The following is a 23,835-nucleotide window of genomic DNA, read 5'->3' on the forward strand; positions in this document are numbered from 1 at the left end:
TTGCTGGGGCCTGGGGCACAGGTAGGTGCCTCTGGGTCCCCATGACTGGACTCAGCTTCTCCAGGGTCTCCTGAGACCCTCCCCACCCCAGCCAGAGGCTCAGTTGGTTGGAACAGGAGGTCCTGGGCTTTGGGGTGAAGGTGGAGGCTAAGACCTACAGAGCCAGAACTGCCTGGCCTCTCTTCACCATGCAACCTGGTGGTGCAGGATTCCTGGGGCTGACAGCACAACCAGGTGGGGTGGCTGTTGGCAGGACTCCCTCCCGGGCCCTCGTGACACCACACTTGGCTGCGCCGCTTGCCAGGCAGGCCCAGACAGGCTCTGCTGGGAGTCTGGATCTTCAGGACAGGCTGGGGGTCACCTCTGCTTCTCTGGCCATTAGTCCTTGGTTCTCAGGGGCTCACGGGGTTCTCTGGCCCTCCAGTCAGGGCCTCCAGCAAAGCCGTGGGGCCATGACTTCTTGAGGGTGTGGCCCAGTGTGACCATAGCGGGGGCCAGGGGAGGAGGGAGGTCGGGCCAAGGCCTGACCCTGTTCTGCTGCCCCACTCCACCCCAGGGGCTCTGGGCCCTCCCATCTCCCTGGGGGAGCCTCACAGTCCAGTGGGGGACAGCCAGCCAAGTCCAGAACTGCTCTAGAGCCTACACAGCCCAGAGGGGACAGGACTTGGACCCCCTAGGACTTGTGGCCCACCTGCTCTAGGGGCTGCTGGGAACCAGATCTCGTGGGAGTGTCTGGACTGAGGCTCTCTGAGGTTGGGGGGTGCTCATCAGTGCAGGGAAGAGGGTACACAGGATGAGGACTCCTTACCAAATGTGGATACAAAATAATTTATTAAAAAATGTGCAATTCAGGAGGGTGGGATGGACTCTGGGGGGCTGGGCTCCCTGCCACTGTCTTCTGTGGGTCCCCCTGGTTGGAGGGGTTTTAGCATGCCCCCCCCTCGGGGAGGAGTCTGGGAAGGAGTAGTGGGTGAAATGTGAAAATAAGCTCGGCGAGCCCCTCCCTCCTCAGCAAGGGGCCATTCACTGCGTATACAGGGAGGAGCCTACCCGGCAGCCTCTCCTGGGACCCGTTTTCCCCACCTGTGTGATGGGAGTTAGGGGGTAGTCTCTGGAGCCCATAGGAGCCTGTGATTCTTGGAGGCTTTGGGGACCATTCTGACCAACCCACCAGAACCCAGCCCCACAGAGTTGGGGGCAGGTGAGCTGAATAGGGTATGGGGTTCTCAGAGATGTTGGGGCTCCTCTGGGGATTGGGAGAGCAACTCCCAACAGCTGCTGCACTCCCGTGACCCCAGTGTGGGCCAAAGACTCACACGTGGAGCTGTGGTGGGGTGGCCGACCCTAGTTGTCGGCCAGGGGCCCAAGAGAGGTGGTGGTGGTGGTGGTGGTGACAGTGGTGGGGGCCCGGGGGAGGCAGCGCAGGGTCCCGGTCTTGAGGGCACACTGCACCGGCCAGAGCACCACGCAGAACAGCACAAGCAGGAGGGCTGTGATGAGCGCCATGCGCCTCCAGTCCCCACAGCGGGCCCAGCAGCGGACCAGGCGGCCCCGATGATGGGCAGGTCCCGGGGCAGCTGTGGGCACAGTGGGTTGAGTGGGCTTGCTCAGACCCACATCCACACTCACAAAGCCAGGTGTTGGGAGGCCGCTGGCCGAGGGCGAGGGGCGGTAGCACAGTCTCGTGCCCTCCAGCCACACGGGCTCCTCCTGTCGCAGGTGCCCTGGCAGCTTGGCCTGCAGCTGGCGGCTGGTGCGCAGTGCAGGGGCCCCGGCAGCAGGTACAGCTGTGGGTTGCCGGCAGAACGGGCAGGGCACAGCATCGCCACCAGGCTGGCCTGTCGGCTGGGCAGCTGCCAACCGCGCCAGGCACTCCAGGCAGAAGACGTGGCTGCAGGAGAGCTCCTTGGGCGTCTTGAAGATGTTGTCATAGCCCGAGAAGCAGATGGAGCACTCTAGAGGGGAGGCCACCTTCTCGGACCCTGGGGTGCTGGGGGTCCCAGGGGACCTGGGGCTGCTGGCTGAGCTGGGGGACCTGGGCCCCATGGCTGTTGGGCTGCTCCGGCTAGGGGGTGGCATGGCCGTGTGCCATACCTGCTGGCTGGATGGCATGGTGCTGAGCTGTGGGACGACAGGCCACTGTGAGTGACCGCAGCCTGTCCTTTCCGGATCCACGCACTATCCCTTTCTTTTGCCTGGAACCAGCCCCAGAGACCCTGGAAAGGCCACTGGCCCCCTGTGGGCAATTCCAAAGAGTGCCATCTATCATCTCTTTCTGACTCGAAGTCTTTCTGCTAAGTAACCCTGTGCCCCCCACTTCCTCACATGCTGAGGTTGGGGTGAGCATCCGGGGGCATCGTGCTGACTGCTTAATGGACACCTCCTGCCCACCCTGCCCTGCCTGGCAGTGCAACCTGGGCAGAAATAAAGGTGGTGATGACAATGTCCCACAATAGTGACTACTGATTCTGGGCTGTGCAAGGCTGGGCCCAGGTCATGTGACACACAACAGGCGCTGTGCAGAGTGGCAGCTCAGAGGGTGGGGGTGACTCAGCCAGGGCCACCCAGTCAGAAGGCCAGCGGGACCTGGGCTCTCATGGGAGGGGTGTGGCTCTGGGTCAGGTTAAGTGGGTTTGAACACAGATCCTGGTGCTCACGCCTGATTTGCTTGGCACACGCCCAGTTTGCAGGCAGCCCTGTGAGGGCAGGAGGCTGGGCCTGGCCAGGTGAGGGTCAGGACTCTTGGCCGTGGCAGGTCGGGCTGCAGGAAGTCAGGGAGGGCCTGAGCAGGGTGGGAGCGTGCCCAAGGAGGGTCTGTCTCCCAGCCATGCTGTTGGAACCAGCAGGGCTTGATGCCAGCCCTTGGGCCTGGAGGTGCACCTCAGCCTGTGGGGAGGGGGCAGGAGGTGGACGAGCCCCAGCCACCCTCTGGGCCAACCTGCCGCCCCAGGGCCCGCACGAGCATGCAGCCGACATCCTCCTCCTGACCCACTCACGTTTGCACAGGGGACTTGCCCGTCCCCCAGGCCCAGCCTGGCCTCCCACCCCTGCCCGGGGCCAAGGTCTCCACCCAGGCAGCCGCACAGGTCCTGCCTGGATAAGGGGCAGGTAAGGGTAGTGCACAGAGGAGACCATGGCCTTTGGGAAGACCCTGACCACGTATCCTTGTGGAGCCCAGGAGGCTCCCCTAGAAGTGACCCCAACCCTCACTCTGGTTGGTCCAGGTGGGCCAGTGGGTGACTTAGAGGTGACATGCCATGAAGGCTCAGGTTGCTGCATCATGACTGTGACTGCCGTGAGTCATGGTGATGTCACTGTGATGTCACCAGTGCCCCTGGCACCACAGCATGGAGGTCACCACATCCTGGTGATAGCTGTAGCCACAAGCTTAGTGGCAGCCTCATAGGGTCTGGGGGAACCCTGGGCTGTTCACCCTCAGGTCGCCGTGCTCCATATAACTGGTTTCTTGGCACTGAGGCCCCACCCCTCCCCAGAGGCACCCCACCCTGAGCTTGTACAGGTGAGAGGTGAGTGCCAGCTGAGCCGGCCTTACCTGGCGGGTGCAGGTCAGTAGGGCCTGGGCATGAGCTTCTTGGTTGGCCACAGCCAGGCTCCGAGCTCTCCTGTCCAGCCCCCTGGAACTGGGTAGGCCTGTGCTCTACCTGGCAGGTGTCCCTCTGTGGAGCTGGCTGCCAGCAGCTGTCCCAGTGGCACTAGTCTGGCAGGTGTGCCCTCTGCTCTGTCCAAGCAGGTGGGGTGCAGGGGGATGCGTGTGCTCTTCCAGGCGTGGCTCTCTGTGCGGAGCAGGTGTTAGTTCTCTGGGCGTGTGCTCCTGGCAGGTGTATTTATACATTCCAGGTCATGCTGGCCAGGGGTGGGGCCAGGGGCCTCTGGGATTGGTTGGCCTCCCATCCTCTCCCTGGCGGGCTGGGAAGCAGAGGGTGGGGAGTCAGAGGTGAAAGGTCAGAGCCTGGGGTGAGGCTGCGGGGCATTGTAGGCATCCACAGCCTGCACAAGTCTGGAGGGAGCTGGATGCCTGGATACAACCTTTCCATGGCCCTTGTGATGCTGGAGAAGCCCCTCTGGAGACAGATCTGCTGCTCCTTGACCCTGTTCAAGGCCCTGGTGGCACCTGAGCTCCTGGGTGGGCCTCCTAGAAAGGGACCCTCTGAGGAGCCCCCCAAGCTCAGCCTCTGTGCTCTGACCGCAGCCCCTGGTTCCTGCCCCCTTCCCCACCCATGCACCCACTCAGCACGCACATGCACACACATGCACGGCTTCCCAGATTTGTGCTGCTGCTGCCCCAGCCCACCCCTCTTGCAGCCTGCAAGCGCTGGGAGTGAGCTCTGGGGAGGAATCAGGAAGCACCCCTGGGTGTGGCGTCGGGGGCGAGGCCGAGTCAGGGGCCAGGCTGGCCACAGGACTTGTTTCAGGTGAGTGTCTCCTCCTGGGGCAGCCATGGTCACACATGGAGAAGCAGAGATCCCGAAGTCCAAGGAAGCCCCTGACCCAGCTGGGAGGTCCAGGAATCTTCCTGGGTTAGAAGGGAGCAGTTTTAGCCAGCCAGTGGGGGGTCCTAGCCAACCAAAGGGTCAGCCCGTGTGAATGCCTGGCTTGCAGCTGGCAAGAGCCTGGGGGTTGGGCTGGGAACGAGCCACCCTGTGCCTGAGATGTCCCAGCCACACTCCTGCCTCACACTTGCCCTCCTGGCCCCCAGGGGCATGGCTGGCTCTCCTGCTCCCAAGCTTCTCTGCCCCTGGCTATGACCAGCACACACAGTGCACCTCGGTGCCACTCAGACGGGGCCCCTGCTGCTGGGCTGGGCCCAGGGCGTGAGATGGACCCCCAATTCCAAGCCTGTGGCAGTGGGTGTTGGGCTTGGTGAGGCTGGGGGAGTGGGTCCACCGGGTTGGGGGTTAGCCCCCTCACCCCATAGACACCTCGGGCTATGCCCACACCTGGCAGTTGCCCACTGACCACCTCAGCAGGTGGCCTAGGACCCCCAGAGGCTGCCCAGCTCCAACAGCACTAGAAGCACAAGAGCCAACAGAGGTCAGAGGTCAGGAGGAAGTCCCAAGCCTTAGGAGGCTGGGCCACAGGATGGGGAAGGGTAGCTAGGTGGAGGCTGGGGCAGAGGGGGGCTGAGACTCTCATGGAAACTGAGATGGGGTGACTGTGGGTGGGGGCTGCCCCATCCCTGCCAGAGGAGAAGGAGGACTTGGGCTGAGGAGGGGGCTGGGCTCCAGAGTCGGCCCCATAACCAGGTATCATCTCAGTGAGGGTCTTTGGGTGGAGACAGGGGAGGGAGACACAGGAAGGGGGCGGGGACAGGGAAGGGGGTGCCTGGAGAGGGGGCCCAGAGAGGAGTGCGGATCCGGGGTGAGGGCTGGGACTCAGTGTGGGGAGTTACTGCGTGGCAGGGCCCAGCTGGGGCTCTGGTTCCCATAGGGGTTGTGACTCAGGTCACATGCTACCTCCAGGAAGTGTCTTGGTTCCCGCTCGGGACCTGGCTGGCCTCCCAAGGGCTCCTGGGAATATCCCGGCTCTGAAGTCACTCGAGTTCCTCAGACACAGTCAGTACCCAGAGACCAGCAGCCTGAGGAATGTGCCATCTGTGCCGGTGCCCTGGCCTTGCTGTGCAGGAGGTAGGGCAGCTCAGGACCTGGCTGGCCCACCTGGTAGCCACACACTGGGTCACTGCCCATCCTGGCAGACGGGCAGATGGCACATGAAGCCGTGGTCACACGTGTCTTCTATGGGAGTGCACACGCCAGTGGGCTGGCCAGGCTGAGTGCAGGCAGGCACACCCGTTGGGGATCGGGGCTGCCACCATGTGACCCCACAGTCTGGGGACTCCCTGGACCGAGGAGAGCCCGTGGCCCTCAGGGACCACCCCTGTCCAGGTGTGGCTCTTGGATGTTGGGAGTTCTGGGCTGGACAGGATTCTCCTTGGCCGGGTGAGGAGAGAGGCCTGCAGCCCCCCAGTCTCCCTGGATGTGCTCCCCCACTCCAGGTCTGGGGACAGAACCGACCTCAGAGTCCTAAGCATGGCTGGCCGGGGCAGGCAGGGGCCCCTTCAGGGCTCACTTGGGGCCTGGGTGCTTGCCCAGTGCCGGGGGACCTGCTGACTGCTCTGCCCCCCTCCCCACGCCAGCCAGGGCACATCAGTCAGGGCTGTGCATCTGACATGGGCAGGAACTAGTGTCCCCACCGTCCAGTGCTGGGGAGGCAGACGCAGAGGCCACCCAGAAGCAAGGGCTCTGGAGTGCGGTGCGCATGCGGGTCTGGCCACAGCCTCCGGCTCTGGGCCCTGGGCTCCTGAAAGGCTTAGCATTGCCCTCTGGGAACCAGGCGGCCCTGCCAGGCTGACCAGTGGACTCAGCCATTCCTGCCCCTCCCCGATCTCGCCACGGCCAGCTCCTTCTGGGGTCCCCAGGCCCCTGGGCAGGAACTCTGCTCTCACATCACCTCAGGCCGCAGTGGGCTCTCACTCTTGCTGACCTCTGAGTTCTCAGTGTTTCCAGTGCGGAGTCAGCTGCCAGCTGTGACCCAAGGCTGCGCCTGCTGTCCAAACCCCACACCATGCTCACCTGCATATGGGGGCTGTGGGCGGGCCCCCGGCAATTGACATATTGCGGAGTCAGGTGCCCCACCCGCCTGCTCTGTCCTGAGCTGCTGATGTCTTTTTTGGGTGCCTGGAGTCTCGGTAAGGGCTGGGTGAGGCGCTCAGGATAGAAACTGGGGAGGGGGCTGCGCAGGGCCCCCACTGCTGATGCCCCACCCCTGCTGGGCTTCCCAACCGACCTCAGGCACCCACCTTCCCCCATCCCTTTCTAGCCTGGATGCCTGTCAGGGTTACTGGGCTGGTGAGTCCACTGACCCCATCCCCCACTGTCTGGGGGCCTGGAGTCTCGGTAAGGGCTGGGTGAGGCACTCAGGATAGAAACTGGGGAGGGGGCCGGTCCCCTGGGGCTCATTCTAGGGGGGGCCCCCACTCTGCACTGGCCACTAGGAAGTCACCGAGTCAGCCTGGCTAGGCATTCCCCCCACAGCTGCAGACACTGGCTCAAAGTCAGGTGGACCCAGGGATGGCCAAGGGCCCTGAGGGGTTTTCAACAGTAGAGAAGGGGTGGCTCTGGGGGCCAGCTTCCCTACCATGGCTGGGCCCTGGGGGCACCAAGGGCCGACCTGAGCCCACAGCAACCTCACTGCCCCTCAAGGCTGTCAGCTGTGGGGCAGGAATTCTCCAGAACAAAGGACAGGGCCTCAGGGAGACTTGCTGTGCTCTGGCTGCTCTGGCGTGTGGGCCCAGGGTAGAGCAGAGGCTCCCACAGGTGCCCCTCTGGCCACAGACCTCAGACCTGTCGTTCCCAAGGACAGGAGAGTAGGCATCTAAGGCCCGCAGTGGACAGCCGCAGCCAGGGCAGGGCCGCCTGCTGCCGTTCAGTCCTGGCCGGCTCTGGCACGGGTGTCCAGGGATGAAGCCCAGGGCAGTCCCACCACCTGTCAGCAGAGTCCCCATACCCACCAGCCCCTCCAAAGAGCCATCCACTCACTGGCTTGGGGAGGAACCCCTGCCTCCCCACGGTGACCCCAGCCTGTACTCCGCCCATTTGTGACTTCCTCCTGTGGTCTGTGAGCCGAGACCCATGGGTGTCCTGTCCGCGAGGGGGCCTACAGTCACTGGTAACCTCCATGTCCCTCCCTACAGGAAAGCCTCCCTAAGAGGCACCCACACTTTTCCCAACCCAGCTCCTGTCGGGGCTGGTGGGGGCCACTGGGCTGTCCTTCATGAGACAGCTTGGGACAAGGTCCCTCTTCCAGTGATCACAACCTGAAAGATGGAACCCGCCCAGGAGAGGCGCAGGGTTAGGGTGGGGGTGCTGGTCCCGTGGAGGGGCCCCCATGCCTCCCTGTGCTGTCCCCAGCTGGGGTAGTGGCTCTGGCAGTGGGGTAGGCGGGGCCAGGCCTGGGTGGGGCTCCTTCACTTAGAAACATGAACCTCAAGAGTGGTGAGGGCAGGAGGGGAAGCCCTGAATAATTTATTTGACAGATTTTAAGCCAGCATGCCCTCTGGGCTGCTAGACGGTCTCTAGTTCAAGTTTTGATGCACGAGCTCATATTCTTAAACTGTAAACACTCAAGATGGGTCTCGCGGCGCCAAAGAGGGTGACCATGCAGGTCTGCCTCGGCCCCTCCAGGTGGACCGAACTTTGAAGGCCTCAGTCATGACCGGGGCACGTGTGTAGGGTGGGGCTGGCAGCACCACAGGAACCCAGCAGTCTGCAGCCAGCTGAGCCAGAAACGTGTCTGGGGGCCTAGTGCAGCCAGAAGGGAAGGCCAGCCAGCACGGTCCTCTGCAGGCTGGGGAGGCCAGTCATGCACGCAGCAGTCCCAGGTAGGTGTGGCCCTGGCACAGGTGTCCCTGTGGGGGCCCGGTCTTGATCCCCAGCCGCTTGGGGCCAGTGTCCATCTCTGCGTGGTTGAGGACAGCAGTGCCTGAGGCCCAGACATGGGGGCAGGTCAGGTGGGGGTGGACGAAAACAGTGCCTCTGGGGCTTTTCTACAAAATGCATTTCTACTTAAAAACAGACAGAAGTCAGGAAACCCGCTCCTGCGGCTCCTGAAAATGGGTGTCTGGGCGGGGATTTGTCTGCCACAGAAAGATAGCCCTGCAGGCAGGCACCTCTCCTTGGAAAGCCTGCACCACAGGCCCCACCACTGTCGGGACCCTGTCGGGGACACCCGAAGGCCTCAGTCTCCCTCCTCCTAGCCGGGTGCTCAGGGGCCACTCGGCCTGGTGGTGCAGCTGTCAGCCCTCGGCGGGCCCCACCCTGCAGGATCTTGGGAGCTCCCTGTCCCTCCCGAGAGGCGCAGACCTTGCAGGGCCGCCCCTGTAAGCCTGTCCGGGGATGCCCGCTCCTGCTCAGTGACCCCAAGCAGCTGTGGGCAGGGAAAGAGGAAGCGGTGTGGCGGCTGGGTGGGCTCCCGAGCTGAGCCAGGGACCGTGTCCTGGCCTGTCCCAAGGCCTCACTGGGCGGTGCCTGCCCTCGTGTGCTGGGCCCCCTCCAAGGTGGGGCGAGGAGTTGCAGGGGGGCCTTCAGGTCAGACGTTGCTGACCCGAGTCTCTACCGAGGAGACAGAAGTAGGGCCCGCGTCTCTGTCCAAGGGCCGCTCGTGCCTGACGTAGCGTGGCTTCCGCACTGAAACAGGGTCAGAGACAGTGGGTCAAGAGTGGGTCTGGGATGCCAGGAGCGGCCCCAGGTCACGGCCCTGACTGGAACTCTTGGGGGTCAGGTGTGGAGCAGCCAGCGGGGAGACAAGCAAGAGCTGCAGCCTGTGGGCATGGGCAGTTCTGTGCTGAACTCCCATTCATCCTGGGCGCCCTCGCCTCACGCCCAGGGCCCTGGGCCTGGCCTTCCCAGAAGGCACAGCTCACATGATGCCATGTAGGGCTGGATGAGGCCCCCAGAGATATGTCCCCGTCCTGATCCCTGGAACCTGAGGGTGCACCCTAGGAAAAGGCTCTCTGCAGACATGGTAAGGCCAGGAGGGAAGAGAAGGCCCAGAGGGGAAAGGCCATGTGGAGGTGGGAGGGGAGGCTGGAGGCGCCAAAAGCCCATGGGCTTCCCCAGGGGGCACCCCCCCCCCACCTTGATTCTGGCCTCTGGGCTCTGGAACCTAGAGACTGTCCTGGGGGCCGGAGCCCTGTCTGAGGGATCTGATGCAGCTGCCCCAGGAGACTGACACAGAGCACGTAAGAAGTCGAGGTGCTGCTTTGGAGAAATCAGACTATGGTGTTTTACCGAGCAGGACAGATCTAGCCTTGACCAAGTCACCACTCTGTCCCCAGAGGAGGGCCACCCTCACCTGTCCCCACTTGACCTCTGCACAGGGTCAGACACAGACTGGGGAGGTCGGGGGCTCCTGGCCCCTGGCCCCTGTGCCCACTGCTGCTCAGGAAGAGCCAAGGGACTGGCTCAGGGCCAAGCGAGGATGGCAGGGATGACAGGCTGACAACTCAGAATGAACGGGGAAGGCAGAGAAGCTGTGGTTGGTTGAATAGCCTGGGCCGGCATCCTAAGAGCTGGTGAGGGTGCACGGCCAGGTCCCCGCTGAGCCCAGCCCATCCCTGCAGCGGCCCTGGGAGGGCAGCTGATTCTGCAGATGGGACGGTCCAGGAAACACCCGACACCTGGCATTGTGAATTCTTGCACAGGGACAGACAGTGCGAGCTGACATACCTGAGGATTGTGGTGGGGGGATCATCGCGGCCTTGGAAAGGAGAAAAGGCAGTGAGGCCAGGGGGCCCAGCACCACTCCGGACACGGCAGCCCGGCCTCCCTGCTACTTACTGTTTCACCAGGCTGCAGGGCAGGGGCTGTGGGGCAACAGACAGGTGTCAGCAGGCAGCTCCCTCACCTGGGGGGCAGCTCCCTCACTTTGGGTGGGGGTCCGCAAGGCCTGCAAAGGCTCTCGCACAATTCCAGGCCCAGCAAAGTCGCAATCCACGCCTGCCCAACAGGGCCCTCAGCCTGGCTGCCTGCCTGGCCACATTCCCACCTGCACTGGTGGTAGGGGGCCCCCAAGAGCCCTAGTGGGAGCCACCCAGGGCCATGGGCATGCCTTGTGACCTCCACACCCACCCCGCAGCTGTCTGGTGCTGGGGTGGAGAGAGCCGCTGCATGTGCCACACTGGGACCCCTGAGCCTGCTGCACAGCAGCCTCCCAGAGCCAACTCCAAGCTACAGGCCCACGACGGCTCCAGGGCTGGCTAAGGGTGGGTGCACAGGGTGAGGGGGCCTCTGATGGGCTGGGCTCTGCCTAGTTGCCACTGAGGTATCAGACCCGCCAGCCAGACCACCCCCTGTCACCCAGGAAGGCCACAGAAGGAGTGACTCCTGTCTCTTTGGAGAGGATGGGCAGAGCCAGGGTCCAGGCCAGGGCAAGCTGGGGTGAGGGGAGCCCCACTGTCCCTGCCCCAGCCCGACCTTCAGCCCCAGCAGACAGAGCTGCAGGGCAGAGGCAGCCCCAAGGCCGGGGATGCCTGCCCAGCCCTACCTCTCGTTGGCAACCCCACCATGACACCTAGATGCTGTGCCCACCAAAGCCTTTGCACTGAGACCCCCACAAATCTGTGCAGGATCATCCCCAGGAAGCACCTGTCCCTCTTACTCTCGGGCGTGAGAAGCACGTGACAGCACAGTGCCCTGGCACTGTTTCTCGAGACGGCTTCGCACTGGCTGCCCCTGACCCTTCTCTGCCTCAGCAGTGCTGCGGCTCGAGTAGGGGTGTGCACTGACCAGGACCCCTCTGGATGGGCAGGGCTGCCGTGGTGGCATGAGGGAATACCTTTGTTTCTTCCATAGAAGACCTTGGGGAGCTTACTGGCACGCTTGAGGTAGAAGAACCCAGCCACGGAGAGGATGAGGCCGGAGCTGATGAGGAACGTCCCCAGGAGGAGGGCGGCTGCCGCCTGGTGGCCGCCTGCACGCAAAGTGAGCGGCTGGGGCGGCCAGCCCAGCAGGATCCCCACAAGACCATGCTCCCCAGACACACGGGGGCCCCCACAGCTTCGGGAGCCCCTCACAGGCCCGCCCACCTGGCAGCAGGCTCTGGGGAGCTGACTCGGCTTCTCATGGGGAGGTGGGACCTGGGTTCCCCGTCTCCTTCCTCAAGACTCGGTGCAGATGGGGGCCCCACACCCCCTGGCCTGCCGGGTCAGAGCCTGCAACCCAACGGCTGGGACTCAGCCTACAGCCTCGGCACTTGGGTGCCCGTTCACTGTCACTGGAGGGAACTTCCCAGCGCTGTCATCTCTGCCTCTGTGGGGCCAGGAGAGGCTGGTGGACAGATGGCTGAGAGCCCTGGACAGCTGCTGACCCATCAGCTGGGGCAGTGTGCTCTTACATGCTTGTGGGGATGCCCTCCTGACTCTGAGATACAGGAAAGGGCACGTTTGTGGCTGTACTGGAGCCCAGCAGGATGCCAGCTGAGTGGGCAAGCATGTCCTGCCTCAGATTTGCCACAGCATTAACAAGCTCACTAGCTGGACTCACCAGCACCACCTGCAGACCCGACTGCCAGACTCAGCCTCATGCCACAGTAGGCCAGTTGCCTGAGCCGGCCCCACCCTTAGATGCTGCTCTGTGCGGTGAGCCTCAGCAGGCCGGGCCAGCACATGGCCACTGCTTCTGGTCCTGACTCGTGCAAAGAGCCTTGGTCCTCGGCCCAGGTCCAACATGTCCTATGCTGAAGGACCAGGGTCCAGAGGGACACAACTGCCAGCAGGACCTGGTCACCTCAGAAGAGGAGGTGGCCACTGCCGACACAGGCCCCACTCCAACAGCAGGGCCCTTGCAGCTGAGCCAGGCGGACAGAGGCCCAGGAGATGGGCCCTGTGTGCCCCTCAGAACCGCGAGGACCAGGGTAAGGTGCACGTGCACTGCTTGCAGTCTCCTCTGGGCCAACATTCTAGAAGAGCAGCTGGGGACAGGGGCAAGGGGACCTTCAGTGTCCTCTGATCTCTGATCTCTTGTGTTCTCCTACAGACCAAGGGGCTGGGTGGGCACAGGAAAGGCATGCAGCTGCGAGGGCTTCTGCTAAGCAGGACCAATCAGAGGCCCGTGGAGGACGATGGCAGAGCCCCCACCGTCACCCTGCTCGGTGTCAGCAGACCCCAACCCCTGGGTGGCCGGACTCTCTGCTGGCCCCCTCCGTGACCAGGATGGGTGGAGTTGGATGTCAAGGGGTCAGGGTCTTCACTGAACGGCTTGGGTGCCCCTCCCCCAGGGCCTACACAGAGGCTCACCAAAATTTGGCCGCCCAGGCATGGCTGTGCTTCTGTTCACTGGGAGCTGGGTGCCCCGGCCAGCGACTGTAAGGAAGGAAGCCGTCAGGGCTGCTGGCTCTGTGGGCAGCCCAGACCCACTGGGGGGTCCTGGACCACGCATGGGAACCCCACGGAGGACCCCCAGGGATGCAGCCCCAAAGGGAATCCAGGCATGAAAGAGAGGGGCCCTGGGGATAGAGGTGCTCCCCACAGCCATCCAGAATGGACAGGAGGGCTTGGGCGGGACCCTGGGTTCATTTGACAAATGTTCAGGGTGCCCCAAAACCAGGGGATGTGGACCGCCAGTGAGAGGAGGCAGGGTGGGTATGGAGGGGGAGGGGTGCCCGGGGCGCCAACATACGGCCTCGGCACTCGGAGCCGTTGTTGGTCCCATTCCTGCACCGGACACAGCTGACGCTCCCATCGTCGTTCCAGTGCCGGTAGCAGCCTGTCCCGAAAGAAGGCCACTCAGCTCAAGGCAAACCCGTGTTAGCTGACCATCTTCTGGACTTCGCAAAACAACGTTCATTTAAGAGTGTTAATAACCGGCTCTGGGAGTTTGGCTGGAAGGGCACTCCCATTTCAGAAAAGGCAACAAGCCCAACCCCAGGCAGCCCTCTCTCCCACGGGGCTCTCATGGGCTCCTTCACAGGACACTGCAGAAAAGCTTTAGAGCCCAGGGATGGAATCTGGAATCAGCAGGTGTCTGGTGAGGACCACAGGCGAGTGTCCACCTCCCGCCACCAAGTCTTCACCTGACCCGGACCAGGGCCAGGGACCTGCGGCTGCCATGCATGGCCAGGCCCAGCCCATCATGGCACTGCCTGCAGCAACTCGCTCCCTCTGTTGCCCCTGCGCCCTTCCCCAGGGGGTCCCAGACTGGGGATCCAGAGAGCTGTCTGCCCCAACCTGGGGATAAACCACAGGCCTGTCTTCATGGATCTCACCAATACGATGTTTAATGTACACACAGTGGTCACTGTGACATGAAGATCTTCCGCAGTGACACCAGATGGCAGGGCCTGAAGCATGACGTGGGACAGCGGTGAGCAGCGGCAGCCCTCAGTGCTGGGGGCACACAGGCTGAGGGCCATGCTTGGAGCCCGCGCCAGGCCGACGGCAGCCACGGCAGCCCAGCCCTTCCTTCCCTCGGCATCTCTCGGGAGGGCTGGGACCCATGGGAGGCACGTGACGTGTACTTAGCGGTCGGCTCCAGGGGCCTGGGAACTCGCGTCCTGGGCACATGCCTAGCACCTGTTCTCCTGAGAAGCACCCCTCTGACCAGCTCCAAGGTAACTGGGCTCTTCAGCAAGGCTGCCCGGAGCTGCTGGCCATGAGGTGTGAACGGGGACAGAGCAGGATGGGAGAGCCCGGACCTGTGACCACACAGCTTTAGGAGCCAAGGGTGACTTTATGGAGCCAATAAAGCCCCTTTGAAAAACCGCCTGGTACCTGGCTTCCTGGGTTCCCCAGGCTCAACCGATGAGTAAGGACAGTCACTCCCTGGCAGGCCCAGGAAAAGATACGCGGGACCTCGAGAAGAGAGAAATTCACCCAAATGTATGGGGTCGCAGGCAGTCTGATGGCGAGTCCTGAGCGTGCTTCCTAGCCTTGAGGTTTACAAGTTCAATCTGAGCTCCCCCCACCACCCCCCGGGAGGAAAGAAACGTCACCAGTGTGAGGAGCAGTGTGCCCACAGACCGGTGCAAGGGCTCGCTGTCCTTCAGCCACCCGGTCTGGTGCCTGTTCCTGGCCGCCTCTGCCCAACCCGGCACGTGGCACTGGGGGCTGCCGCTGCTCACGCAGCAGGCCTTACGCAGCCCTGTTAGCAGCAGTTCTCAGCCCAGGGGGGCACACCCCAGCAGGGAGCAGCAAAGCCTGCCCCCACCAAGCCCCCAGAGCCATGGCTGCCCCTCCTTCCCACCAGGAAGATGCACCAGGCTGCTGGCTGGAGCGGGGATTAGCTGGAGCCCTGTCACTCTCCTGCTGCCCTGCTCACTCCAGCCCCTCACCCTGCTCCTGGCCCCATGCTGGCATCCTTCCCGAGAGGCTGGTGTGCCCTGCTGCTCACATTTGGCGTGGTGAGCTCGGCGAAGCACGGATGAGCACCACCCTGTCACCAAGGCGGGTCAGGTCTGCTCGCACCAAAGTGGCTTACCTGGGCCACACAGGCTTGTACCTGGGCAGGTAGCATTGACGTCTTCCACATCCACACAACACTCAGGCTGCTGGCCCTGGAGAGGAGATGGCAGTGAGCTTCCAGCCCAGCTAGGCAGCTCATGCAGGCCAGGAGGGCGAGGCTGCACCGGCATCCACAGAGGGGGTGCCTCGCGAGCTCACCTCGATGCCCAAGGCTCCAACCTCTACTAGAACCAGCATTGGGTGCCCGTCCCCTTACCTGGAGGGAGGTGAGGACTCACAGCCACACACAAGGACACTCTCTGGGACTGAACACGCGAAGACCAAATAAACTGAAGCATGTTCCTCAGCACCCAGCTTCCAGAGGCCAGAGAGGGGGAATCCCTCGGGGTCCCACTGACAGGTCCCCCACAGAGGTGGCCAGCCTGGGGCAGTGGTTCAGGGGGCTGAACGAGGCCAGCGTGTCCACGTGCAGAGAGGGCAGTGTGCTGTGCAGAAACTCGGGCTGCCATTTATGGGGCCGGGTGTGGTGTCTCATCAAGCTGAGCTGTTGTGTCTTGTGACCAGACCCCATGGACAGTTAGGGACATCTAAGGAGTGGCATGGAGTGTCCATGCCACCATGGGAGGGGCTGAAGTCTGGCTCACAGCGAAAGGCAGACTTGGGACCATGGCCCAGCCATCCTGTCCCACCCCCGTGGCAGAGGGGAACTGTCTGGAAGGCCCCACCCGGCCACACTGTGGGGCTGGGTGCGTGTGGCTGGCCCAGGGGAGCCAGGGCACCAGCCATGGACCCTGCCTGACGGGGTGAGCGGTCTTTGTCCAGCCCAGCAGCAGGGCAGGCACCTAGGGGCTCTGGCCGGTGCCACTGAGCAGCTCTGCAGAGACCCTTTTCAGATGCAGCAGCAAGTCCAGTTTGGCAAAAAGGTCCTAGCAGGCAACACGGTGCAGACGCGAGTGGTGGGCCCTTCAAGAGACACGGGCTTCCCTGGACCCGATGGAAGCCGCCATTGGTGTCCCTCGGGCCAGGGTAACCCTTAAAGGTCAAAGGCAAAGCACCCACCACCTCCACGAGGGGACCGGACGCAAGCGTTCCGATTTGGCATCCTGGTTCCCATACCACTGCCCAAGAGGGACTCACCGTGCCCTCTGAAGATTTGCCAGTGACTTCCGCCAGGAGGCCGGCCAGGAGGACAGCACGCCGGAGCGCCATGCTCTGGAGCCCAGAGTCTGCAGCAGAGAGGGGCGCTGTGCAGACATGGGCACTGCGTTCTGGGGTGCTGGGGTGGGGGTGGGGGGCGAGGCGGAGGACCCTTACCTGGCCCTGCGGGACACGAGCCACAGACATCCAGATCCAGGCGCCCTGCGACCAGAGGTCACAGCAGGGGTGCTAAGCAGCCAGGCGTCCCTGGTCCCAGGCCTGCGAATCAAGGCGGACAGGTGAGGCCCACCGCTGGCCATGCACAGCCACACCACGTAGGCTGCGCTTCACACAAAAGTCCCTGGCCGGGGGCCGGGAGGGCCACTCAGACCTCTGGGTCTGGCCTCTGGACAGACGCCTTCCCCTACAGTGCTCCACCATTTGCCCCTGCCTGGGGGAAGGGCTGAGCACGGGGATTCCGGACCAGCCAGTCCTGCACAGGTGCTCCAACAGGACTTCTCTGTCTGCCATCTCCCCGTCCTTGTAAAGCCCCCACCTGAAGTGTGAACACTGCCACCCAGACACAGCGCTGCTCAGCGGTGGGGCTGCCTCTGGGGCAGACACCCAGTCGGGATCCCCGGTCTTGCCGTGTTCTGCTGCTCGCCCTGCTCTGTCACAGAGGAGGACAGGGAAGGTATCCCGTGGGTGACAAGGTCCTATCTAAGTCTCAAACAGGGACGCTAGAGTGGAAGACCGCTGAGCGGCGGGTGCAGAGCACAGGCCACACACTGCATGAAGTGCTCACCACTGCAGAACGTGGCCCTGGGCAGCCACGTGATGCTTCTCCCCGCAGCAGAACCAGAGGGGATGCACTGACCCTCGCGGCCCCTGAAGTGAATCGTTGGACAAGTTTTCACAACCTTCTGTTAACTTGCAAGGTAACCATGACTACAAGCTGCCCCAAAAGCAGCTGGATATTTTGACCTAAAAGTCTCCTCTAAAATGACATCCACTTGACAAACAGCTTCACGTACAGGGAATCCCAGGCTCCTGGAGATGGAGCTTCCGGGCACCTCCGGGTACTGCCCTTCCTTGCTTCTAGGGGGTCTGCAAGGAAGACGTCTGGGCTGGTGATGAGGAGCCACTCCCTTGCCTGGCCCAGGGCGGTGGGCGAGTGCCTGCCGGGGGATCCCGGGGAAGGGCCCCGCATCTGAGGTCCATCTGAGGTCCCGACACTCAGGAGAACAATGCTGGGATCGGACGGGGGCTGCAGGGAGCCCTGCAGAGGCAGGAAGTGCCCCCAACCACTGTCCATTCTTGCCATCCCACTAAAAATGCCTACTTTTCTCTGATGGACCTTCTTTCTATGAGAGCAAATACCGATGTCACAGACAGAATCCTCACCTACACAATCAAATCACACCTTTTGTTTTCATCCATTTAACTTTTGTTCAATACAGACCATCTTTGCCTGCCTCATGGAAAACTCCAGAAGTAAAGGACCCTCCACTCACTCTTGGTAAGAGGTATCTCTGGGCTCACAGGAAGCCACAAAAGCCTTCCAATTCAGGAGTCCAAGGTCCAGGCTTTCAGTGAACATTTGCATCTGCTATTCAGTCAATGTTAGTGAGGCATAATTCACATACAGTGAATGTGTCCATTTGAAGCCCGTGACTCTTATGAGGGGGGACAAGCTGCCTGCCCCTCTGCAGGACCATCCTAACTGCAGGTACCCAGTGGACCGATCCTTGTCTCTGTAGATTAGTTTGAGTCTTCTAGGTTTTCATGTAAATGGACCATACAGTATGTACGCTTTTGTGTCTGGCTCTTTCCATTCAGTGTAATAAACTTTAAATTCTTCCGTGCTTTGTCCCTTTTTATGGCTGCTTAATATTCCATGGTGAAGACAGGGCCATTTCCTTCACCCATCCACCAGCTGTGAGCTGCTTCCAGATTCTGGTAACTGAATAAGGCTGCTGTGAACATTCTTGTACATGTCTCTGTGTGGACATTTCTCTTCATTACTCTTGGGCAAATACCTAGGCCTGGAACGGCTGGGTGAAGGTCAGTGCACACCTGACCCCGTAGGAGCTGTGGGTCTGCGTACCGGGCACCAGGCCAGCACCCCCACCAGCCCTGTGTGAGCACCCCTTTGCTTCACACCCTTGCCAGCACTTGGCAGTGTATCGTGGGTGTGCAGAGGTATCTTGTTGTTTTAATTTGTATTTCTCTAATAACTAATGATGGTCAACATCTGCTCATGTGTTTACTGGCCATTTATACATCTTATTACTTTTCATAAAGTGTCCACATCTTTTGCCCATTCATTTAATTGGGTTGCCTATTACTGAATTGTAATAGCTTTTTATATATTCTTTGCCAGATACATGTACTGAAAATATTCTCTTATTCTGTGGTTTGCCTTTTTATCTTCTTATAGGTGTCTAGAAGATAAAGTGTTTTCATTTTTATAAAATCAAACACATCCTTTTTTTTTCTTTTATGGTTCTTGCTTTTTGTGTTCTAAGAAATCTCCGCTTTGACCTCAGGGTGATACAGATTTCCTGTGTTTTGTTCTAGAAGTTTTATAGTTTTAGTTTTTATATTTTTAGTTACTTTCATGTATGGTATGAGGTAAAATCAAGGTTCACTTCTTTCATATGTATATCCAGTTCTTATAGCACCATTTAAAAAAAATTAAGATATCATTGAAATACAATCTTATGAAGGTTTTACATGAGCAAATTGTGGTTTCAACATTCATCCATATTATCAAATGCCCCCCCACACCCCACTGCAGTCACTGTCAGCGTAAGATGCTGCAGAGTCACAGCTTGTCTTCTCTGTGCTGCACGGCCTCCCCTAACCTACCTATGTTGTGAGTGTAGCACCATTTGTTAGAGACTTTCCCTTTCAAAGGGAATTCTTTAGAGGTCTTTGTTGAAATCGATCCCACACACACACACCGGTGCACCTCTGACCCTCCGCCTGACCCATTTATTCACGCGCCCTCCTTCACCAGCATCCTGATGTCTTGACCATCGAAGCTTTACAGAAAGTTTGAGGTCCGGCAGTGTCTCTGCCTATTTGCTCTGCTTACTTGCTTCAGCAGTTCTAGGTCATATGGGCTTCCAGATTTGAGAATTGTCTTGTCAATTTCTACAGAAAAGCCTGCTGGAATTTTCTCCGGAATAATGAACATTTTAACAATATATAGTCTTCCAATCAATCTACGGACATGTTCTCTCTCCATTTCTTCAAGTCTTCTTTAACTGCTCTCAGCAATGTTGGCTTTCAGTGAGGTCTTGTACATCTTTTGTTAAGCTTATCACTAAGTTCTTTTTCTAGTTACTGTAAATAGAACTGAATTTCTAATTTCATTTTCCAATTGTTTGCCGTTCGTATACAAAAACAGAATTAAAAGTTGCACATTAACCTTGGTTTCTGAAATCTTGTTAAATTCACTTGATAGTTCTAACAGGCCTTATAAATTTCTAAGGATCTTCTATGTAAATAATCATGTCCTCTGCAAATAAATAAAATTTTTTTTTAAACTTTGGGCATAGCAGTTGGTCTACATTAGAGATTATACAATATCCACTTAGGAATCTGTACTCTGCTTCTGATGGGTGTACTGTTCTACAAATATCAGTTAGATGTGTCAGATCCTCTGTCTTTACTGATTTCTTTTGGTCTTTTTGTTCTAACAACTGATGAGAGGGAGATGCTAAAACCTCCATTATTATTGAAGAATTGTCTATGTCTCCCTTTAATTCTGTCATTTTGCTTCAATTACTTTGAGGCTCTATTACTAACTAGGTATATTCATAACTGATATGTCTTCTTGATGAAAGGAGACCCTTTTATCATCAGAAATTTCCCATTTATCTTTGGCAATACTATATATCTTGAAATTCTATTTTATTAGATATAAATATAGCCACTCCAGCCTTGTTTGCAAGATACATATATTTATATACATATATATATACACACACACACATCTAGTTATTTTCAAACTGTGTCTTCTATATTTCAAGATCTCCTATAGACAGCATGCCGTAAGGGTCTTGCTTATTTATCCATTAATATTTAATGTAACTATCACTATGGTTGTACTTACATCTATCATTTTGTTATTTGTTTTCTACTTGTCCCTCTGGTTTTTCTTTATGTTGTTTTAATATACAAAAGACTATTTTTTAGAGTAGTTTTAGGTCCACAGCAAAACTGAGCAGGAGATAAGAGGGTTCCTATACATCATCCACCCCCACGCAAACAGTCTCCTTTGCTGTCAATATCCTGCACCAGAAGATACGTTTGTTACAACCAGTGAACCTATGCTGACACACCACTGTCACCAGAGTCCGTATTTACACCAGGGCTGTGCTGGACATTGTACATTCATTCTCTGGGCTTTGGCAAAGTACGATGACACCAGGAGTGGATTCAGAGCTACCACTTGGTTGTCTTCTGCTTGTCTCTGTAGTGTTTTGTTCCTGTTTTCTCTTTCCTGCCTTCTTTTACATTATTTGAGTATTTAAAAATCCCCTTTCAATTTACTTTTCAGTTCTTTGGTTATACTTCTTTGCATTTTTAAAGAATAGTTGTTGTTCTAGTGATGGCAGTATATACACTCACCCTGACTGCCCGCTCAGAGCTGATGCTGCCCCGCGTCACGACGCCACAGAGGCTCTTGCCGCCCTGAGCCGCAGCCACCATGCCTTCCACAGCTGCACACATCATACACCCAAGTGCTGTAGTGTTTGCTTTAAATATGTATGTTAAAGAAAACATTTCCCTAGGTATTTACCATTTTTGATGTTCATCATTCACTCTTAAAGATCTGATTCTCACTCTGGTATCATTTACCTTCAGCCTGGAAAAAGTTCCTTTGGCATTTCTGGTAGTGTACATTTGATGGCAACAAATTCCTTCAGTCTTCCTTTTTCCAAAAATATGTTTATTTACATTCCTCTTGGAGAGCACAGAACTGTGTTGACAATTTCTTCTTTCAGAACTGTAAGGATACAGTTCCACTTGCTTAGGACTCCATAACTTCTGACGATAAGTTCAATCTTTGCCATGCTGTACTGTATATAATTTGTTTTTTCTCTGACTGCTTTCAAGATTTTAAAAGTTGATCTTTAATTTTCAGTAATTTGGAACTGATGTGTGTAGGTGTGGTTTTATTCATATTTGTCCTGTTTGGGATTTACTGAGCTTCTTAAATCTGTAAATAAATGTCTTTTACCAGATTTGGAAAGGCTTTGATCATTATTCCTCCAACTGTCTCCTCTGCCCCACTGTGTCCCTCCCCTCTGGACTCCAGCAGGAGTGCCCACGTCAGGTTGCTCTGAGGTCCCTACAGCTCCAATCATGTTTTTCCCACCATTTCTCCCTTTTTCTTCAGACCAGATGGTTTCTATTGCTCAGTCTTTGAAGTATCCAGTCTTCAGTTCTAAAATTTCCATTTGGCTCATTTTAAAAAACATAGTCTATTTCTTTCATGAGATCTCCTATATATTTTTTCATTAGATTTTCCTTTACCTCACTGAATAGAGTTATTATTAAGTCTTCCTTCAAGTGCTTATGTGATCGGCCAATACCTGCATCACAACATGATTAGCTGATCATTTTTCCTTTGAGAATGGCTCATATTATTGTGCTCTTCATATGTTGAGTAATTTGGGATGTATCCTGTATATTGCAAATGATATGCTGTTGAGACTCTGGATTCAATTATATTCCTCTGAAGAGAGTTAATGCTTTTGCTTTAGCAGGCAATTTCATTAGATTCAAACTGCAAATTTTGTCACACTTGTGATGAGCGGTGGCTCCGATTGCAATCCAGATAGCTTCTCAGCATGCCCTGTGCGTGCCCTGTTCAAGGCTCAGCCAGAAATTTAAGCAGCACTTATGCACAGAATTCCTCTCTCTGAGGTTCCTGCCCAGCTCCTTCCCCTGGTTTCCCTAATACGGCAGTGGGTGTCCTCTCAGGGTTTCAGTCACGCCATGCCAACTGACTGTGCTGCCCTCATGGTAAAGACCCTGGTACAGAAAACACATTCTGTGCTGGCTACTTCTGCTAAGTTTAAACTGCCCTCAAAAATCTGCCTGCTTTTTGTTTATTCTCTGCTGTTCTCAGGAAGCTGTTTTCTGTATTTGCCCAGGGTTTATAATTGTTATCTGTGGGAGAGTCACTTTGTTAACCAACTCCTCCACACTGAAAAAAGAACTCCACTGCAGGGCTTTTGTATTCAGAAGGCAAAGCAACTTTAGTTTCCAAATGGTGGGCTCAGATGTTGTTTCCTAAGTGCTGCACTCTGGGTCAGCAACAAGCCCTTGGCAGCAGGGCACGTGGGGGGACCTGCCGTGCCTCCAGGGTCTCCCTTCACTGGGCAGAAGTCAGATATTAACTTAGAACTGAGGACAGTCTCTGTGGAGGCCTCAGGGCAGCAAGCTGAGGATGCATGCTAGAACATTCTTCCAGGTTAAGAATGTGAATCTAGTTGCAAGAAGATAAATTTAAGATAAGTTGCACTTGACATTATCTTGGTAGCCCTTTTCATCTTTAAAGCATACCCAAAAGAATGACCAAATTAATAAATAACTTTCTGAGGCTTATTCTCCTATGAAATGTAATTTCACAGCCTTAGAGGTTTAGCCTGCAGACTGTATATGAGACTAGGACTGGCCTTTCATGCCCATGTTGGTTCAGGAAGGATGAAAGGGTCTCTTTCTGTTGCATATCCTGGCTGTTCAAGGGCTTTGAGCCTGCTCACTAACAGCAAGAATACACTTACGTAAGCACTGACAGTGTACCAAGCCCCACTCGGAGTGATTTATACATTAAGTCGTTCTGCCCTCCCAACAACTATTATCAATCCATTCCAAAGAACAGGAAACAGGCTTGCACAAGATCCTACAGTGTGAACAAGGCAGGGTGAGGACTGGGCCCGGCCTCTGGCTGCAGAGCCTCCACTTACCCACCACACTGAACTGGTGTCTGAAGAGCTGTTCTACTGAAGCCAATGAAAAATGCTTGTTTTATGGTATTCATCTAATACACTTAGCATGTATGGCCACATATGGTACAATTCTACAGAAATTCTCAAATTAACAAGTAAAGACATCTAAAATTTAAAAAACAAACACAGCTTTATCAATTTAAAAAGACTACTAAAGTAAAAATAACAAGTGTGTTGTAGATTTTTCTAGCATATGTAGAAGTAAAATACATGCTCCCAAGAGCAGGACGGGGCGGGGCCACTGGACCTGCGGTGTGAGGTCTGTAAGCTGCGACGCACAGGAAGGACTTTCAGACCATGTGGACCACGGTGAGTTAAACGGCATATTTAATCTCTAGAGGAAACACTAAAAACACAAAAAGGAAGAACTAAAAAGTCAGGAGGGAAGCTAAAAATGAATTTTAAAAAACTCGATTCACCTAAAAAACGGGAGGAAAGGAGTGTGAAAATTGATAAAGGGAAACCTCAATAAAGTGGAGACAGGGCCTGAAAGAGGGAACCTACACCCCATGCCAGTCACAGACCCCCACAGGGAAAGATGGGCGCTGGCCCCCACTGCACGGTCCTGGGCCAGCCCTGCACCTCAGTCAGCGAGAGACCCGCGTCACTCTGGATTCTAACTTTCTTACTGTTTTCATGCAAAACATCCTCCCCCTCCCCCTCCATGAAGTGATGCTCCTCCCCTCTGCTTGT

The 23,835-nt window shown here is 57.2% G+C and overlaps 2 protein-coding genes across 11 annotated transcripts in view; both read right to left on the reverse strand.

Annotated features, from left to right (window-relative positions):
- Positions 1–812: 812 nt before the first annotated feature.
- Positions 813–4,192, reverse strand: RNF223 (ring finger protein 223). Of its 2 annotated transcripts, none has more exons than XM_017673976.3 (2): positions 3,554–4,192; positions 813–2,236 (listed from the first exon to the last, which is right to left on the reverse strand). In XM_017673976.3, the coding sequence occupies exon 2, from the start codon at positions 2,110–2,112 to the stop codon at positions 1,345–1,347; it is 768 nt and encodes a 255-aa protein (XP_017529465.1). In that variant the 5' UTR covers positions 2,113–2,236; positions 3,554–4,192; the 3' UTR covers positions 813–1,344. The 2 variants fall into 2 exon arrangements, with proteins under 2 accessions (XP_017529465.1, XP_017529464.1); XM_017673975.3 differs by having other exon boundaries at positions 813–2,121; positions 3,554–4,176.
- A 3,816-nt stretch (positions 4,193–8,008) lies between these two features.
- The window catches only part of C4H1orf159 (chromosome 4 C1orf159 homolog), a 28,049-nt gene continuing 12,222 nt past the window's right edge, over positions 8,009–23,835 (reverse strand). For 6 of the 9 annotated variants that reach the window (XM_073232983.1, XM_073232984.1, XM_036999618.2 and 3 more), the window contains 12 exons: positions 16,289–16,390; positions 16,112–16,200; positions 14,991–15,066; positions 14,285–14,365; positions 13,780–13,854; positions 13,194–13,280; positions 12,812–12,877; positions 11,353–11,487; positions 10,356–10,381; positions 10,245–10,275; positions 9,133–9,203; positions 8,009–8,499 (listed from right to left, as the gene is read on the reverse strand). In XM_073232983.1, the coding sequence (XP_073089084.1) occupies positions 8,227–8,499; positions 9,133–9,203; positions 10,245–10,275; positions 10,356–10,381; positions 11,353–11,487; positions 12,812–12,877; positions 13,194–13,280; positions 13,780–13,854; positions 14,285–14,365; positions 14,991–15,066; positions 16,112–16,183 (993 nt within the window). In that variant the 5' untranslated portion in view covers positions 16,184–16,200; positions 16,289–16,390 and the 3' untranslated portion in view covers positions 8,009–8,226. The remainder of the gene's footprint in view (positions 8,500–9,132; positions 9,204–10,244; positions 10,276–10,355; positions 10,382–11,352; positions 11,488–12,811; positions 12,878–13,193; positions 13,281–13,779; positions 13,855–14,284; positions 14,366–14,990; positions 15,067–16,111; positions 16,201–16,288; positions 16,391–23,835) is intronic. The other 3 variants (XM_073232985.1, XM_036999621.2, XM_036999622.2) reach the window with 3 other exon arrangements.

This window comes from Manis javanica, chromosome 4 (genome assembly GCF_040802235.1).
Source record: "Manis javanica isolate MJ-LG chromosome 4, MJ_LKY, whole genome shotgun sequence".
NCBI classification, from domain to species: domain Eukaryota; kingdom Metazoa; phylum Chordata; class Mammalia; order Pholidota; family Manidae; genus Manis; species Manis javanica.

Bases quoted from the DNA above. Each gene is read 5' to 3' on its own strand.
- RNF223 (XM_017673976.3), bottom strand. From the start codon at position 2,112: ATGCCATCCAGCCAGCAGGTATGGCACACGGCCATGCCACCCCCTAGC.